Source organism: Pocillopora verrucosa, chromosome 4 (assembly GCF_036669915.1).
Source record: "Pocillopora verrucosa isolate sample1 chromosome 4, ASM3666991v2, whole genome shotgun sequence".
NCBI lineage: Eukaryota > Metazoa > Cnidaria > Anthozoa > Scleractinia > Pocilloporidae > Pocillopora > Pocillopora verrucosa.
This window is the reverse complement of record NC_089315.1, coordinates 20,072,463-20,089,750: the sequence shown is the minus strand read 5'-3', so window position 1 is coordinate 20,089,750 and position 17,288 is coordinate 20,072,463. Positions and strand designations below refer to the sequence as shown.

General features: G+C 36.0%; 1 protein-coding gene across 3 annotated transcripts; it reads right to left on the bottom strand.

The window, feature by feature from the left end:
* Positions 1 to 1,062: 1,062 nt before the first annotated feature.
* On the bottom strand, positions 1,063 to 17,240 carry LOC131773164 (HAUS augmin-like complex subunit 6). Of its 3 annotated transcripts, none has more exons than XM_059089150.2 (29): positions 17,010 to 17,240; positions 15,734 to 15,829; positions 15,446 to 15,527; positions 14,977 to 15,034; positions 14,446 to 14,517; positions 13,685 to 13,793; positions 12,826 to 12,885; positions 12,071 to 12,175; positions 11,640 to 11,700; positions 10,657 to 10,710; positions 10,463 to 10,537; positions 9,973 to 10,017; positions 9,811 to 9,857; positions 8,987 to 9,042; positions 8,742 to 8,832; positions 8,362 to 8,479; positions 8,077 to 8,188; positions 7,925 to 7,984; positions 7,603 to 7,630; positions 7,452 to 7,512; positions 6,468 to 6,557; positions 6,005 to 6,094; positions 5,727 to 5,810; positions 5,361 to 5,421; positions 5,137 to 5,196; positions 3,950 to 4,959; positions 2,623 to 3,151; positions 2,001 to 2,054; positions 1,063 to 1,448 (listed from the first exon to the last, which is right to left on the bottom strand). In XM_059089150.2, exons 1-29 carry the CDS (start codon positions 17,141 to 17,143, stop codon positions 1,363 to 1,365), a joined length of 3,588 nt encoding a protein of 1,195 aa, XP_058945133.2. In that variant the 5' UTR covers positions 17,144 to 17,240; the 3' UTR covers positions 1,063 to 1,362. The 3 variants fall into 3 exon arrangements, with proteins under 3 accessions (XP_058945133.2, XP_058945135.2, XP_058945134.2); XM_059089152.2 differs by having other exon boundaries at positions 5,361 to 5,394; XM_059089151.2 differs by having other exon boundaries at positions 7,461 to 7,512.
* Between the last annotated feature and the right edge of the window lie 48 nt (positions 17,241 to 17,288).

Sequence of the window (17,288 nt, the reverse complement as noted above, 5' to 3'; positions counted from 1 at the left end):
GGTAGATCATTCGAATGATATTACAAGTTTCTGTAGTTTCTTGTTTTAGTTCACGTTCTTTAATCGCGAATGTTATCAGTTAGGTTTGGACGTCACCTATGAGTGCCAAATTAACAGTGATGTGAGGTAACAATCGCACAGTCTTTGATAATAAATAGATATATCAGATGCTTAGGGGTGGACCACAAGAATAAAGGGAGGGGAGCGGTAGATAATTTTGGATTATGTCGCAAAACAGGATGCTAGTGCAAAGAAAGGCATACTCTCATGTTTCATTTTGAGTAGTTTGGACTCTTAGCTGAACAGAAAATGTCAATAAAGACGTATTTTTCAAGAATCTCTATGTGTTAATTGGTTAAATAACTCTGTAAGGACAGACAAAGGGTTCTTTTCTCTTGCAGCTAGGTCAAAACCAAACTCATGCCTGCGTCATTCATTGAAAATATCATCACCATGCTTTATCATCGTCATTTACATCATCATCGCGCAAGAAATATTTAGTTGATACGCCAGCGCTCCATGAAGTACTACTGACTTAAGAACATTCAAATTGGGTATAGATGTATGAGGACTTCAGTGTTTGTCAGCATGTTTTACAGCGGGGACTAAAGAAAGTAAGACTGTTGTGACAAAAAAGAAAAGGTTCCTTGACCTGAAATCGAAACTAGAATTTCTCGACTACGTGGTCGCAATAAACTACGTGCAGAGGCAGCCTCTCTCTCCCATCCTTTAGTAAAAATTCTTTCAAGCAAGTAAAACGTAATCAACGATGAACACATGTCAGCCTCACAAACCCTCTTGACCCTCTCATTTCCAAAGCTCAAAGTACTGAGCCTTGAACAAGGAACATTATCTTTTTAGCGATTTAAATAGGGTACCCTTATAGGCCCAAAGCTTTGTGTGGGAAGTGAATTTTTGCGGTATTTAACCAAGCGTTTCCACGCGTGCCCTTTTAGTAGCAATATATACTCTCTCCGTTACGATATAGGACTCTATGAAGAATCTCAATTAAGAGGTGTTTGAGAACGAGATGGCACCCGATATCTACCAACTTGCCTACTGCTCAAAACGTATAATATCACAATTATTTGTAGGGAAAATGACTAGATAGAGACAATAAACCACACTAAGTTTCAACACTTAAATTCATCTTTCTGTCCATCACAAGTCTAGTGCGGCTATTTGTCTGCTGGAATCATGTTCTATTTCGTGATGTTTCTTAAAGATTTATTGTTTCATTTCACACGATTAAAAATATAACAGTTCGGAAAAACTTCAGTCTATGGCTACTATTCTGTGAAAAGAAGCTGCACTATCGTGAAACCAGAAGTAATCAATTTCCGTGCTTATTGGAAAATAATTCTAATCAAAGTCTATCAACTGGCCAACGACAGGGGAGTGATGAGACTCTTGTGGCCAAGGGGAAGTAACGTGACTTGTTAAACTGCCTGAAAGATAGAAAAGTTAAACGATAAGAACTCCTGTTAAGAAATATGTGCACACTTGGGGCATCCAATTTTTGGTCGCACAGACAAAATAACAAAGCACTAAAGAACAGAAAATAATACAGAGCAAATAGAAATAAACCTTAGGTCTAAAATGAAACGTCGGATTTTGTATTTTAAACTCTAATTCAGTTGTTTGATTCACACCCAAAGCTTGTCTCTGTCTCCTCCATATGTACGCTGCAACGACTCGTGAAATTGTACAGTTATGAGAAGAAACTACGATTCCAAGTTTCGTTGCTTTGGGATAAAAAGATGAAACTCAAATCGTGAAATTAAAAGAACCACAATTTTTTTACACAGTAGAAAACACAGTTGAAGTGGTAAATAATTTGTAATATCCTCGCTGACGATTTTTCACTATAAAAAAGAGAAATACAGATTGTGACAATGAAGCAAAAATATTAAAATATTTGGAACGAAACATTTTTTGTCTACTGTTATATTAGCAGCAATAACACTAGCAATCAAAATTAATTGTTCCTTTACGCCCACCTCGATGTGAGAACGGAGACGGTAAATCATGGCGCCTTGATACGTCTATTTCGTCTAGAAGCAACAAAAAGATATCGAAGTTATTGATTCAGACAATGCTGTAGTTTTCATCATTAAAGTAAAATGGAAAGGATTATTCTTACACTGCGTGTTTACATCAAACGAGAGACCAATCAGCTGTGAAATTAGGAAATCATCTCTTTAAAAATTTAAGGTTATCATCAGGGTCTTACTATCCTGTAAAGGTGCAGTGCTCGATTTATTGAGCTAGGAAGCCATACATAACTAGTACTAGCTGGTCACTGCTCAAACTTAATTTCTTTATTCCAAAGTAACGATTTTTTCTTCTGCCTACTTAGGATACCAAATGACATTTTCAAAATGAATGTGACCTTTTTTCACGCAAACTAGGCAATTCAGAGATCCTATCTGACGTGATAAAGGCTAATTCTGTTTTAATAAGAGAGTCCACTGCCACATGTACTCCACAGAGAAAGATAACTTACAGTCGATCAAATTCCCATCATTCTTGGGTCTTTCTCCAACTTAAACCACCGAAAGATACTACCACTACTCCGAAGACTTCCGTGATCTATTGGGTAAGAAACCCTAATTTTCTCACCTTGAAAGGTGTTACCACCCGAACTTGAAAAGGTCTGTTTGGACGAGGAAACCTTACTAGCTCCGTTCGGCATATGCACACAACTCAACAGAAGAGGTGTTGAAATGTTGTACGGCGAAGAACTGTACTGACCGTTCACCCCAGGAGAAATAGAACCTTTTTCTGCTAAACCACTCTCTACTTTGTGTGAGGTTCTCTCTGGAAGACTTGGTGTTGCTGTCTCCCAAGGAATACCTTCATAAAGCTCTTCCAACAAGTGAGGTGTTTCTTGAAGGGGACTGGTAAATCCCACGCCATTTTTTTGTCTAAACGGAGTTTGCCCGGAGAGATCTATATCTATTGGCGAAGATGGCGAACCAGAGACACTTGTTATGAGCTGCGGTGAGTTGAATGAAAAGTTAGCGAAGTCATTCTTGATACCATCCTCATCAGGTGTACTCCTACTGCTTGGGGTCAGGGGTGTCAGCAGAGCAGGCTCACTTGTACGACTATTACTAAGGTCTCCATCGGTGTTTGCTCCAGGGGTCACCTGAGAGTACAGATATCAAACTAAAGAAATTAACAAACAGTAAAATAAATATAACTAGGGTAAATTCTAAGAGCATGGAAAAGCTTCCATGAATGATGTCCTCTTTTGCTGAAAATTAACCCCTAGGCCTCGCTTCCATTAAAATTTTTCCATTAAAATCTGGATTTCTTACCAACTCCCTAATGCTTTACGTGGGTATTCTTTTGTTCTGAATAACTTGGAAAAATTTCATTCCTACATTTCACAGTGACCTTCTCTATAGTGCAGAGTCAGGCTGAGCTAGTTTATTCCAATGGACGGTTACGTTAAATTTACAATAAAATAAATGGCAGTATGCGGAACTAAAAAACCAGATCGGTCGATTTAAGAGGAGAAAGTTCTACCTCATTTGTACAAGTCGTTGCACAAATAAGGGAAAACTTCGAGTAAACTCGTCTGGGCAGATATATCTGATTAAGAACGGAACCCTTTTCATCAGTGGATCTGTTTGGCTGGCACTTTCTAGCAAATGGGAAGACCGTAAAATAGCCTGTGGTTAGTCATCGCGGTAAATAATACTTCAAAAGAGAAATGTAATTGTTTGTTTCACGATGTGGTCATATCGGAAGTGGACTGCGACGTTTCGACTGCATACTGCTAATCTCCTTCAGGTAACGGGTTCGGTTGAGTACGCGTCACCTTCAGGCTGGGAAGACCCTTGAGAGAACATAGTTCTTCCAAATGCTGAGTGATTCTGCTACATGAGATGTTAAACTGCTGATCAAGTTCAAGGCCATAACTGTTACGTTATCTAGTTACCTGTTGACTCTTTTGCGCTTGTTTTATCTGATCCAGCCTGGAGGCCAATAACGACGAGTCAGAAGGTGTTTGGCCCTCCCTCTCGTCCTGTTTACTGGTTGAGTTATCTGCTGCATGGGACTCAGACGGTCCTGACGGAGCTGCGTGTGGAGAACTGAACGAGAGCTGCGTCAATTTAATCTTGTTAAGTCTTTGAATCAGTGCAGAAGTATCGACTTCACTTATTGACGAAGGAACATTTTGAAGCGCGGTCTGTGCGACAAATGCCCCGGATTTGGATGAGGCATGCGCGCTTGAAGTATTATCAGGTTGGGATGTCCTCACTGACGTCTTGGCTTTATCCGTGTTAAGTGGGATTTTTTCAGTGAATCTACTGAAAAATTCAATGCCATTAAACGACGAATTGCCGCTCTCTAAAGGAGTTTCGTCAAGACTAAGATCTGTCGTTGGTGACGTAGCTGTCTCCTGGACATTAAAATCCAAATATCCTCCTTGTGGACGAAGCCAGAATTCAAGACTTGGAGATTGTCCGATAGATAACGGCAATTCGTCTGACATTGTTGTTAGACTGGTGGTTGGTTGAGCGGGAGTAACCTTCTTTTGATGCTGTGACGTTTCCTGCTGTAGGGGCGATTCCTCAAAGAGCGATTTTTTGACTGACTTTGGTGTAGGCTGAAAAGTGGTACGGTTAAAACTTTCGTGTACAGAGGTGCTGTAAGCCAGCTTATCACTAGAATGGTTGAGAGACGAAAACAGTCGCAATGACGATGCACCACGTTCAGGAGATTTTTCGTGGACCAAAGAGGTCCTAAGTGGACTTGAGGACATTTTGCCCTCAGAATACGTAGCACCACTAACATCTGGTGGAGGAGTATCCCTTGACAGGCCTCCTCTGACAGGACTGGGAGTGGATGTTTCAGTAGATTCGTCAAGGATGGTTTGGAGAAGGCGACCAGTCTTTGTCTCAACGTTTTGTCGAGTCAATGTTTCCTCTTTTACTCCTTTGTAACCTGTAAAAATCATGACTTCGTCAGAATGAAACAGTACTTATTCCATGAAAAATGGTAGGTGTAAAGGAAAAGAGAATTATTTCGCCTAAGGACGAAACTGTTTGTGAGTGAGATTTTTACTGGCTTAAAAAAAAAGTGGAAGAGACAACGTGCAGACAAAAGCGAAACCACTCTTACCATCGTCGGATTTAGCTGGAGTTCTAGGAATCCGATCTCGCGGTTTAAATGCGTCTTGTCCTGATATCGAAAATAAGAGTTGTTATATTAGACTATTAAACACTTTTATTTTAGTATTTCACAGCCCTAGGTTGGTAGCCTTGAGGTTTGTTACTGTTTTATTTGCCCACACTTCTAGAAAATGTTGGGCACTAGTATATCCTAGAGCAGCCAGTCAATCTCACCTAGTGCACCAGCAGGATCCTCCAATGCTTGAGGCTGCAGTAGAGACCGGAGAATATCACTCTGTAAATACATCCATTAAAAGTTGTCTTCTTTCCTCACTTGTCTTCTAAATCCTTCTTAAATTTCGGACCAATGGCCTTAAGATATATGATATACTATAGATAGATAATTATACTATACCATAACAAACGGATCTCAAAGTTCCTGTTCCCATGACATGTTTTAAACATCATAGACTGAGAGCACATTTGATTTCTGAGTACACAAACACCACAGCCCTTGGGAGGGCTTCATAATCTTTCTTTCTTGTTCTAAAAGAGAAACCATTCCTGTCTTAGAAAGGAGCACCTGAGAAGGGATCTCACCTGAGGGGTGGTGGCACGGGATGAAGAGCTTGACGATGAAAGAGAGCTTGAGGTGGTTTCCTGTACAGCAACAGCATCTGCGATCTGTAAACAGAGTTACAATGTGACAGGGGTTAAACCTTGTAGCTGTGATTCAGTAAAACTCGTGACAGCCAAAAATGGAGCAGTGACCATGGAGAAGGAGAAAGACTGAGAGAATACCAAGAAAGTTCAATCTTTGATAGCTCTTCATTCACTTGAGTGTAAATACGTGCTGTTGTAAAGTATAAAGTCGGTACCTGATCTGCCAAAATGTTCTGTACTGTAGGTTTCAGAGACTGGTGCTTTGGTACAATTTCAACTTGCTCTGCTCTTGGAGTGACAGATGACTTTTTGAAATTGAAATACACATACATTTCAGACAACAAAAAGAATTGCAGATGACAAAAAAAAAATTCTCGACAAATACATTGCATTAAAGCCTGTTTAGGTAATGATTAACTTCAAATCTAATACTTAAATAAAAAGAGAAAATGTCTGGTGACTAAGAGAGTAAAAATGGTAGCTAAAGAAATTGTCTTAATGTTTGCAAGTTCCCTCTTACAGATGTGTGAATTTGAGCCAGAGATATCATGATCCTGAGGTTGTTAGCTGTGGTGAGTAACTTTGTACATGTATATTTGGAACCATATTATGCATAACAACGACTGCAAGATTTTCACACATGCTCAAGCTTTTAAGCTTAAAGTAGTGAACACCTACTGAGTAAGGTAGACTTTTTTCAACATATGGCTGGGATGGCTTCTTTTTCTTTTCAGTTGATTGGGAGGTGGCAGTTTTTGTGTTCAGAATCTAAAGCAAAGAATAAAACAAGGAATCTTTCCCAATCAAAGAATTCTTCCTCAGTGAAGATAGATGATTGGCTGGATAAGGTGCTGTCACTGATTACAGCTAAGGAAGTATAACAATATTCGGCAAACTTCATCTGCCATAAACCATATTTTGTTTCATTACTAAGTCACATGATAATTATGGGAAACAAGACTAATACTTGTATTATAGTCAGCTTAACAAAGGTAAATATGTAGTAATTATTATAAAAACTTTCACTGACTCTAATCAGAATGATTGCTTCTTCAGTTTGATCTGTATTTTGATGATCATCAGAGCAGCTGTGCTTTTTTCAGTGTATTTGGTCTTCTCAAGAAATATATAGAAATTGTCAACTGGCCACTTTTAAACCTTCATGCCTCAGTATCATAATCATCCACCAAAGGATGATGATGGAAAAAGGAAATGTACAGTGTCATTCTCAGCCAATCAACCCTTGAGGCTCAGGGAAGAGGTACTTTGACTGATTGATTCTTACATTTTTGTTTCTAGAAGTTATTTGACAATTCATTTACATGACATTAAATTGATTGTAGGTAACACAAACGAGATGAAATCAGAGGAACAAACATTGTTTTGAATTTACTGAGTTTTCAATTCTTCCTATACTGAAAACCTGATGATGATGTTTGCCCAGCTAACCACGCTATGGACAGAGAGATTGCAGCAATTACAAGCATTGCAGTGCTCATTCAATTGAATAAAGATGTAGTGGTACAGATTTTTCCTTGGTTTAAAAAATTTCAAATCAATTTAACTTTGATTTTTCGTTATCTCCAGTCCATTACTGTAACCTTTTCAACCAAAAAATTGAACTACAGTATCACTAAATGTGTGAAGAAACAAAACCATTACTTCAGTTACATGGCAATGCTGTATTGGCCTTGGAAGCCTGGAAGATTTCTCCTTTTTATTTCTGAAATAAATGAAATTTAATAACAGTAAATAACCGTGCCAGCTCAAGATGTAACCTTTTAGCAGAGTCACAAGAAGATCTCAAACATACTTGGGCTTGAGAAGAGATTCTTTTTCACCTGCAAAGAGAGATCCACGTTCATATCAATGCAATTCAATTTAATACAATATTTATTGTAATACCTTAAAAAAGAATATTCTATTCAATATCTTTTCAATTTCTTTTAAAGGCAAAATTGTTGAAAAAGAAAAAAAAAAAAAAAAAAAAAAAAAAAAAAAAAAAAACCTTCTCAGACATGTAACTTGTTTTAATGCCAAATGTAAATGTTGGATTGTTAAGCAGACCACAAATAATTTTCAATAATGTTAGAAATAAAGCTGGTCACTCTCCTTGATCCTACATGTACACTTACCATGCAACTGCTTTGTTCTGGCAGATTTGGTCCATGCTTGAATTACATCTGGTGTAGAAACTACAAACAAAATGAATGTAGAAATGATAGTGTAAAACTAGTAATGGATAATGAAGATTCTCATTTCTTAAAGATGTGCCTGTAACATTTACCTGTTTCTGGTGAAAGCTTGAGACTGTCCTCAAAAGAAGTAATTCTCTGCGCCATTGGTGTGTCAGCAGGTGCAAAGGATACTGGGGGAGTAGGAGGAACTAGTCCAAGATTCTAACATTCATCACAAAATATATATTAAAAGTAATCCCTTCAAGTTTTAAAAATGGGAATCAAAAGCACACAAAGATGACAGAATTAAGTTCAATTTGAATATGACAGTGGAGATAAATTATACTGTTTTAATGTTATATCAACTAGCCTACCCAGACTCTCAACCAACTTACAAACACAACAGGTCCCTGTGTTGCCTTGCTAGGTTTTTGCTCCAACATCCTGTAACATTGTAACTTCAATTCCTTGATAGATTCCTTCATGGCTGGCATAGTTTCTTCTATAGCTGCCCTTTAGGAAAAGCATTACGTACAGCCATATTAGAGGACTTTCAAAATTTTTTATGGTCTTTAGAAATGCTAATGTCTATTCAGTGTTAAAACACTTCATATTTTGCCTACTTAACCATTAATTTCACCCTCAAAAATTATTCAGTTCATCATTAGTCTAACTTTGAAACAAATGTAAATACAGGTATGAAATTTTTGAACAGTAATGTCTCTATTGCAATGTACATGAACAGTAACACATGTTTCCATCTCCGATGCCTTACCTTAGTGACTTAGTGTTGGTAAGATGTGCCTCATGGGTGTGAAAAGCTGACCTCACTGTTGGACAGTAATCATCCAAACTGGGCAGAGGTTCTATTAAACAACACAATGTACTTTCAAGTTAATCATAAAAGATAGTACATTTACTATGTAATGGATTTGTCTGCAAATTTTCAGCGTAAGTTAATTGAAGTCACAAAAGATAGTCAACCTTCAAAATCATGTTTGCAACTTTTAGAGAACAAACCTTGGCAAATCTGCTCCCTTATCTTATAAAGCGACAAATTCCAAAGTTGAATCAGACTGCATTGAGGAAAAAAGTCAAAATAAAAATAATGAAGTCAAATACAGAAGAGAACTCTAGAAAGGTACAAATACAAATTAAAGTACTATAATTGCTTTATAAGGTACTGGTACTATTGCTTTCTTTAATACCTAGTGGTGTACATCAAATGTTAATTTCTGAAGGGATATAATTAATGTTTGTTCTGTTAAGGGAGAAAAGTATAAGGAACCTTCATTTAAGACTTAACTGAACACATGCAAGCAGAGAAAAACTTTGACATCTTTGCCTCTGAACATCAACTCAAATAATAGCTTGGGCCTCAGCTCAATGTCTAACCTATTGCTCTAACTTTAAACTATTTTTAGAATGCTGGTTTACAAACTTAGAACATACTCCTCTAAAAAGATGTCAGCAAATATCAGCACTGTACAAAACTGTAAAACTACTAGTAACTCATAATGTTTGTATAACCAATCAAACAATGAAATGGAACAATGAAACTTTACCGAAAAGTCAAACCAGATTCATCAATGCTGTCTGAGCCAAAGAAAAATTGCAAAACTAATAACTATCATTCAGTTCCTGCCTGACTTGCAACATTCAACTGGCAAACCACAGCTGAGGTTGTCAAATTGTCAGTCAATGTCACTGCATGACAGCAGCCCTTTTAAGGAGTACCTTCATTCAGACAATTATATAACTTAAATCAACTAGAACATTTTTTACTTAAAAAAACTTCATCTTATTAAAATACTGACAGTGTGATCGACACTAGTAACACTTACCTCAAAAGATTCACTTTTCCACCACAGTAAGTATCTTCAATATTTCTCTGAGAAAAAAAGTGAGATATCACTGAGAAAACTCATGTCAGTTCCTCAAATAAGGAAGATTAACAAATGATTATCACTTATAAGAAATAAATGGCATAAGTCATCCCTTCATACCTTTTTTATCTCCCTTTCAGAATCTCTCAGCAGCATGTCAGGAACCTGGCAAGGTTATGAAAGAAGTATTATTAATCCTTTAGTAATTAAACAACTGAGGAATTTGGTGAGGGTCCTTTGCACTTAACAATCTGGATTTGATATCAGTAGTGGTTTTACAATACCACTTACAATTTTTGTACTGTCATGAGTATCATACATCAAAGAAACAAACAGAGTACCCTTAAGATTACATATTTACTGATACATGCATGCCATGGCTAAATTTGACAAAAGAAGTTAATGGTCAAGAGAACCTGGCGAGTTTACATTTTTTTATATTCCTGTCACCTTATACATATCAAAATGTAATAATTTGTACCATTTGTGATGCCTTGTAAACAAGTAGCAGCAATTCAATCAACCCACATCTAATTATGCACACAAAGTGGACAAAATATTATTATTATATTCCAATAAATCTAGTAACTGAGATGCATTTTTCACTCACTCTTGGTTCTATGTCTGAAACATCAATGTGGTAGTTGTTTGCTTCACCCATGAGCACTGTGTCAACTATCTTTCTCTGTTCAATAAGGTACAGAAAATTTTTAATAAAAATAAAGTTGAAAAAAGAGGGTCATCAATGAAAACAACTTAACAAGTGAAATTTTTAAATTTTTGCATAGAAAGCTATTTACATACCTGAGGTCCCTGCATAGAGTGGAATTCTGCAATTCCAGTCCACAAGTCTCGAACCTGCCAATAAAACATGGTGTAAACAAGTTTTTAACTAACTTGCAACAAGGAAATACACTTATCAGGGACATTACATTAAGAAACCAGCAACTTACAAATGGTGTAAGAGTCCTTTAATCCACCCTGACATAAGAATTCTATGATTTTATAGGAAGATGTCAGATTTTTTCTGTGTTTAAAAACTGATTATGTTCAATCAGTGAAACAAATCAGTGAAAAAGGTTCTTCAAAGTAAACCCTAGGATTTGTAGAATGAACCTATAGCTTAAGACAGTTTAGAATTCTTTTTCAAGTTCTTAAAACCAATTCTTTCATGAATTGATACTACTGCTCTTTTAGGTATGTATCCCTGAAACTAATATCAAAACATTTCCCTATTATTTCTCAGCAAGTTAAGATTTTTCTCTGTTGGGCTAAGTTTCCATAGCAACATTGCAACCTCTCATTGGCACTCTTAACCTTAGCATTCAGTGTCTTCAACTCTAAAACAATTCTTTGATGACCCCTGTTTTTCTTGTCACATTACACTCAGGTAATCAACATTCATCTTTTTACAAAGGGTATCAGGGTCAAGCCACCTAGTAGTCTAAAAGTTCAGGTGGTTCTTGACCTTGTAGCAGGTTCATAACCATTTAGTTTTCCTGCCATGTTGTTCAGCATATAATAAAGGAGGATCCACTTGATTTTTAAAAGAAATAATTGAGCATGGAAAACCTCCATAATTAATCCCTCATTTGATTGATGATTACTGCCAATGTAAACCCACATCTGAGTGGATGTGTAATAGAACTTCTACCAAAAAAAAGATTTGTCGAAGACAGAGTGTACCTTGGACAACTGAACTGCAGCTGCCAGGCCTAGTTACTGATAATATATGAGTTATGTAGTTTACCATCAGGTGGTCATAAAAGAAAGAAATCACTGCCAACCTTTTGTAAATACTGTGTCCTTTTGAGAGCTTCAACATCTTCTTGGTAATCAGTCCTTATACTGAAAACAAAAGTATAAACAATGCTTTATCTAACATTCCCTAACTCTTTTGTTATGTAATCATTCATTTATACAAACTTACTCCTGATATTTCAATCCCTGGCTTAAACATGCTAAAAAATTTTTTATGGATTTTGGCAATTTGAGCCTTGCTCAGTAACTTGTCCACTGACCGACAATGTTGCAAATTCTCCTTTTTCAGAAAGAGATTATTTTACACAATTTGTATACTTTATGGAAAAATATGCAAGCACAGAGTCAATAAATACCTCTTACAACCAACGATATTGTACTTAATTTAAAATACAAAAAGTAGAAGCACATGTGGAATCAGCTGATTGTTAAAAATAAATGAAGTATTAAGTCCTACCCAACACTTTTCCCTCTTGTTGCAATAACCCCATCCAGTTCCAAGATATGTCGCTCAAGATCACGCTTCTTTTTAACTAGAATTCTAAATTCTTTGGTTGACTCCCTGATAGAGGGTAAGTATAAAAGATAAAACAGTAAGTCACCCAAATAGATAAATCAAAGTATAATTTTGATGAGAAACTTTCTGCAAGGAGAGTTATATCAAACGATACAGAACAGGCTGTGGTATACAGTTGCTTATTTCAAGTTGGATCACAGAAAGTACATTACCTCTGAATTGTGCTCCACATCAAACTGACCAAATTTATTTTGCTACATGTAGGTCTACTGAGGTCATTGATATATGTAAGTTACTGAGAGAGGTAACATACTTTAAAACTATAACACTTTGTCAAAAAAAAAAAATTATTGGAAAGTTCCAGGTTAGAAAGTACAATTATGAAATGTTCTACCATTTTGAGAGTGGTCTTTTTAGTAAACCAAAGACCTTCAAAATCAATTCAAGGTCTTGAAAAGATTTCCAATGCTAATAAGACTACACATAAGGATCTGAAGATTTCTTGTAAATATGTTTATTCTAGATGATTAACAAGTTCCTGCCTATACTCTGAATGTTCTAGAGGAACTTGATGAAACTACACTGTTTTTTTGTGTGCATTAGCATTACTTTCTGCCCATTTTCTCACTTCTTGTAAATACTAATCATTATTTATGGATCTTTGGCTAAAATAAACCATGTATCATTATACATACATGGCAAATTCTTTCCAGTGATTTTCCACTTCTACTGCATGTTGTGCAAACTCTATAAATCTAAATAGAAAACAATAAAATGTTGTTGAGATGCTTCACCACAACATTTCCACCATTTCAACCAATATTATTATATGCTGAGACATTTCAATTGATGACTGAAAAAGTTTGATAGACACTCTGGGCTCTACATCATTCTACATGTTATGACTACCCTTTGAAGGTTTAAAGGATTTTACATTCATAATTTATGGCACTGATGACAAAAGCAATAAGCTCATTTTAACCTCAAAAGCACCTCAAAATTTGATTGTGCTCCAGACGTTGGTTGTTTTTTACCAACAACCTGGCAAACAAGCTAAACAACTATTTTTACATAAACCACAAACTCCTTTTGCAAATATGCACCATATATACTCATGCAGAAGACCACGACAGTTAATGAAGTGCTAAGTACTGTTTGTCTCACAATGCAAAGTATAAATTGCATTCTGCAGGGTTTAATTTTTTGGATAATCATATTAGTTGTAAACTTAGCCACACTCACAAATTCGATTCCACTGCCCTTTTAACTTGTGCCAATGGTATATTTGAAAAATTTACTACTGCCCTACATAGCAAGGCATTTGCCCTGTGTTCAAGTCACATACTACATTTCATTCACTCTTAGTTCAGCAAAAAGAAGCTCTTATCTACCAAACAAAGAAGACGGCATAGTCTACAAGATTCCCTGAGGACCTAATGGTAAGAGAATATACCAGAGAAATAAATGGAGTAGTTGCTCATATACCCAAACATATGTAAATTTTGTCCAGACTACAAATGATTACTTTTCATATAAAACTTGACAGGACTTTACCTTTTCTTTAAAACAACGAAGTGGGCCTCCAGTGCTTTAGACATTACATGTGTGAAGGAATGGTTATGAACAGTCTTTGTTGGAAAAGTAGGAATGCTGATAATTTTACCTGTTTGAAACCAGTCAAGGAAGAGAAATTATAAAGTGAAGGACATAAAAATTCTTCCATGCAGGAAAGTAGGAAAGTGGTGAAACTTAACTCTGACAATTGTGTCATGGCTGGCAAGAACTGACAACAAAAGCAGCAAATTACAAAGTGCAATGGGGCTGCACCATAGCTTGATTAAAAAAAAAACTTTTATGGTAAACTATGTACAGTAGATCTTTGAACCCACCCAGTTTGTAAAACTGAAATGTTTGTTGACTGTCAAAAGAGACATCATACTGCACAACCCTGTTTTAAATCTCAACATCTTTATAAGTTTCTTTTCTGGAGTTTTCATCTTGCAATTAATGAAGAAGAAGGGAACTTGCTGGGGTATATGCCTGGCTGGCAACCAAGCAAAGGAAGTTGTTTACTAAATGAAATGATTAAGTTCTCCCAAAAGACTCAATGAAATTGTTTTATCAGTGTCAATCTCTCCATCACCTGAGTAACCCATCTGTATAGAGCTACACATATTTACTGTAAGTGGTTTGTGGTGTGGAGTTTTCTCAAAGTATTATGCATGTACATGTAGGTAACCAAATACAGCAACATATATTACAAGAAATCACAATTGACTACCTGCTAAAGTAGCAAATCTAAATAATGACCTCACCATGATCACGATACATAACTTTTGTCAAAACATACAGGGAAAAATGATGAAGGAATGAATAGAAACGATCTCCTGTAACAATAAAAACCAAAAACACATGTCATGTGATGTAAAACAATTATTTGAAGATCTCTATGATACAAGTGTAAAAGGCTAAAAAGATCACCAGAAACAAAGTGAAATACTAAGCAGACATATTAGTTTCTTGAAATAGTGAGTAAAATACTGTAATGAAAGGTTATCACTAATGGAGTGAAACTCAGAAATTACGAACACCAGAAATCTCCATGGAATGTTTTAGTCTTGAAAGGTAATTACTACCCAAAATTTGTTTGTGGATTAGTGGTTTCTTCACATTTTCTCATTTTCTGTGTTATGACCTACATGGTTGGTCTTGACACAATAAACATTGCAAGCATATTCCAGGTGTTTATGGTTTTCTGAGTCTGGTAGTAAAAGCCAACATGATAACTACTCAACCACAGAATCATCTGATATAGAGACAAGATCTGTATGAACATGTATATCTACCTCCAGGAGAATGGAAAAGTGATTGGACTATTCTTGGTAATCTTGCCTCTGGGTCTTCCTATGAATTGTAACAAAACAGAAATATCAATTTCTCTTTATAATTGATGTTTTACTGGTTTCCTGTCAAAAATTAAAAATGATTCAAATTGTTTTAAAATGAAAAGGGTCAGGCAATAGGAATCCCACTTTGGCTTTACATTTTAACTTAATGGCATTTTGCCTCATGATTTAGGCTGAAATGAGTCTGTCTGACTTAACAACTGTTTTCCAAGAAATCTGTTAGTTACACTGACATTAATGTCTAATACTATATGATCATTTTTATTCTATAACAAAGAAGGTACTTGAAGCTTTAGGCTTATCAGTGAGTTTGTTGTTTCTGTAATATCGATTATTACTTTCAAAGGAAATCATTGATGCTCATTTTTCACCTTTAATTACCAATCATTTCCAATATTGAGTATATTACCTTCTGTACTCTGGATACCCAGTTAAAACAAACTTTCCTAAATTGCTGTTCAAGGATCTTGTCACGGACTGGCCAACAGTCCCTATGCAAAAAAGGAAAAAAACAAAAAACAAAAAACATAAAAAGAATAAACATAAATTACCAAGATGGATAGAAAAGACACTCAGAAGTATGACAGTTCAAGACTCGTGTCTCCTTTTTTTGAAATCACCTTATACTTCTAATCCATTAGAGCATCACATAACTTGAAATTAAATAAGGTTATTTTAGCATCTAAGAAATGTTTACCTGAATTCTTCATATGCCAACTGAGGATGAAGTCTTGTAAAAAGAAAATGCATCACCACTTCCATGGCTTTCTTGTTTGGTAATGCAAACATATCACTACAAAATGGGTTATAAGAACCATGATTAAATGGACAAACAAGATGCTACAGATATTAAACCTTACAACATGTGCAAAGTAACTAAAATATAGTAATATTTTCACAAAGAAATAGTCGATCAGGGGTTTCAATAACTTTTTCCATAAGCAGCTGCCAATAATGTAATAGGCAGCTGGGTGATACCTATACATAAGAGCCTGCTTGCAGGCTGAATAGGCAGTGGTGAGAGATCTCACAGCTGGTGGTAGAAAGCTGGTCATGGCATTATTGAACCCCCTCCTGATGTGATAGTGCTGGTAGTAACAGAGTCTCTAATTATTGGATTTAAAATCTATAGTAATTATAGTACATAATGCTTTTTCTGATAAGCAGAGTATTGCATACATGCTCAAGCCAAAGTCACGTTTACCTTTGATAGTAAGAATTCGCTGTATAGCAACAGTGCAAGAAAAAAAGAATGAGCAGATGTATGGTAAATCTCTGATCAACACCAACCATGTAAATGCTGTATTGAAAACAAGGAGATGACTTGAACCCTGGTCTGATTAACATGGATTGCCATGGGATTGTGAGCCATAATAACAAAGGTTACAGAAGTACAGGTGTGTATAAGTATATAAATCATACACGTAAAGTTCTTCTTTGAAACCCAGCAACTCACACTTTTCCTTGGACAACTGTTTCAGTCCTTTAAAGCCTACATAACGTAGGTCTCATAGGGCTGGTGTTGTCAACCATTTTCCATGCATTATAGTAGTTTGTCTTCCTTAATATCAGTTAATGTTCTCTCTTATGTAAACCTCTTTAAACTAATTAGTGTGTTTATTTTACATATTTCCAACCTGAGCAGACCAGCTAAACCAAGCTAAAACAGTTTTCATAATTTTCTTTGAGAAAATTTTAAAAAACCCTGATTATCACTCTTATCTCGTATTCAAAAGCTAGTCAGTTATTACCATTATCTTTTAAGAAATCGTTATAATCGAGGACTGATTTCAGAACAAGATCTGTTTACTCTCTTTGCAAGAGATCTTGCTCAGATGATCAGAGTACGAAGCCACCTTTATTTACAGCTTAACAAAGTAACATGTTAATTGATGGTTCTTATCGTCCACAACAACTACTTTATGGGTTGATTAATTCTGATAGCGAAAATAAAAATACAGATTCCAACTGACCGATTAAACACCACTCTGTATTTGGACTCCATTTCTTCAGGATTGAAATCCAACAGTAGCAAGTTAGTAAAAGAGATCTCGCGTAAGTCCACATGGTTTGGCATGATACCAACGGGTTTGCTCGTTTCAGCCATGATTCTGCCATACACCTCATACAGTGAAATGAAAGAAGACCAAAGAAGATTAGAATTATCTACTCAAACTAGAAAACCGACAAAAATATTTGGTCGATTCGCGCCACAAAACTGAAGTAATATTCTCCAGTCCCCAACCTCACCC

Coding starts and splice junctions, on each gene's coding strand:
- LOC131773164 (XM_059089150.2), bottom strand. CDS start 17,143: ATGGCTGAAACGAGCAAACCCGTTGGTATCATGCCAAACCATGTGGAC. Junction 12,886..13,684: donor TTCGTTGTTTTAAAGAAAAG/GTAAAGTCCTGT, acceptor TTTTCTATTTAG/ATTTATAGAGTTTGCACAAC. Junction 7,631..7,924: donor CAGAACAAAGCAGTTGCATG/GTAAGTGTACAT, acceptor CTCTCTTTGCAG/GTGAAAAAGAATCTCTTCTC.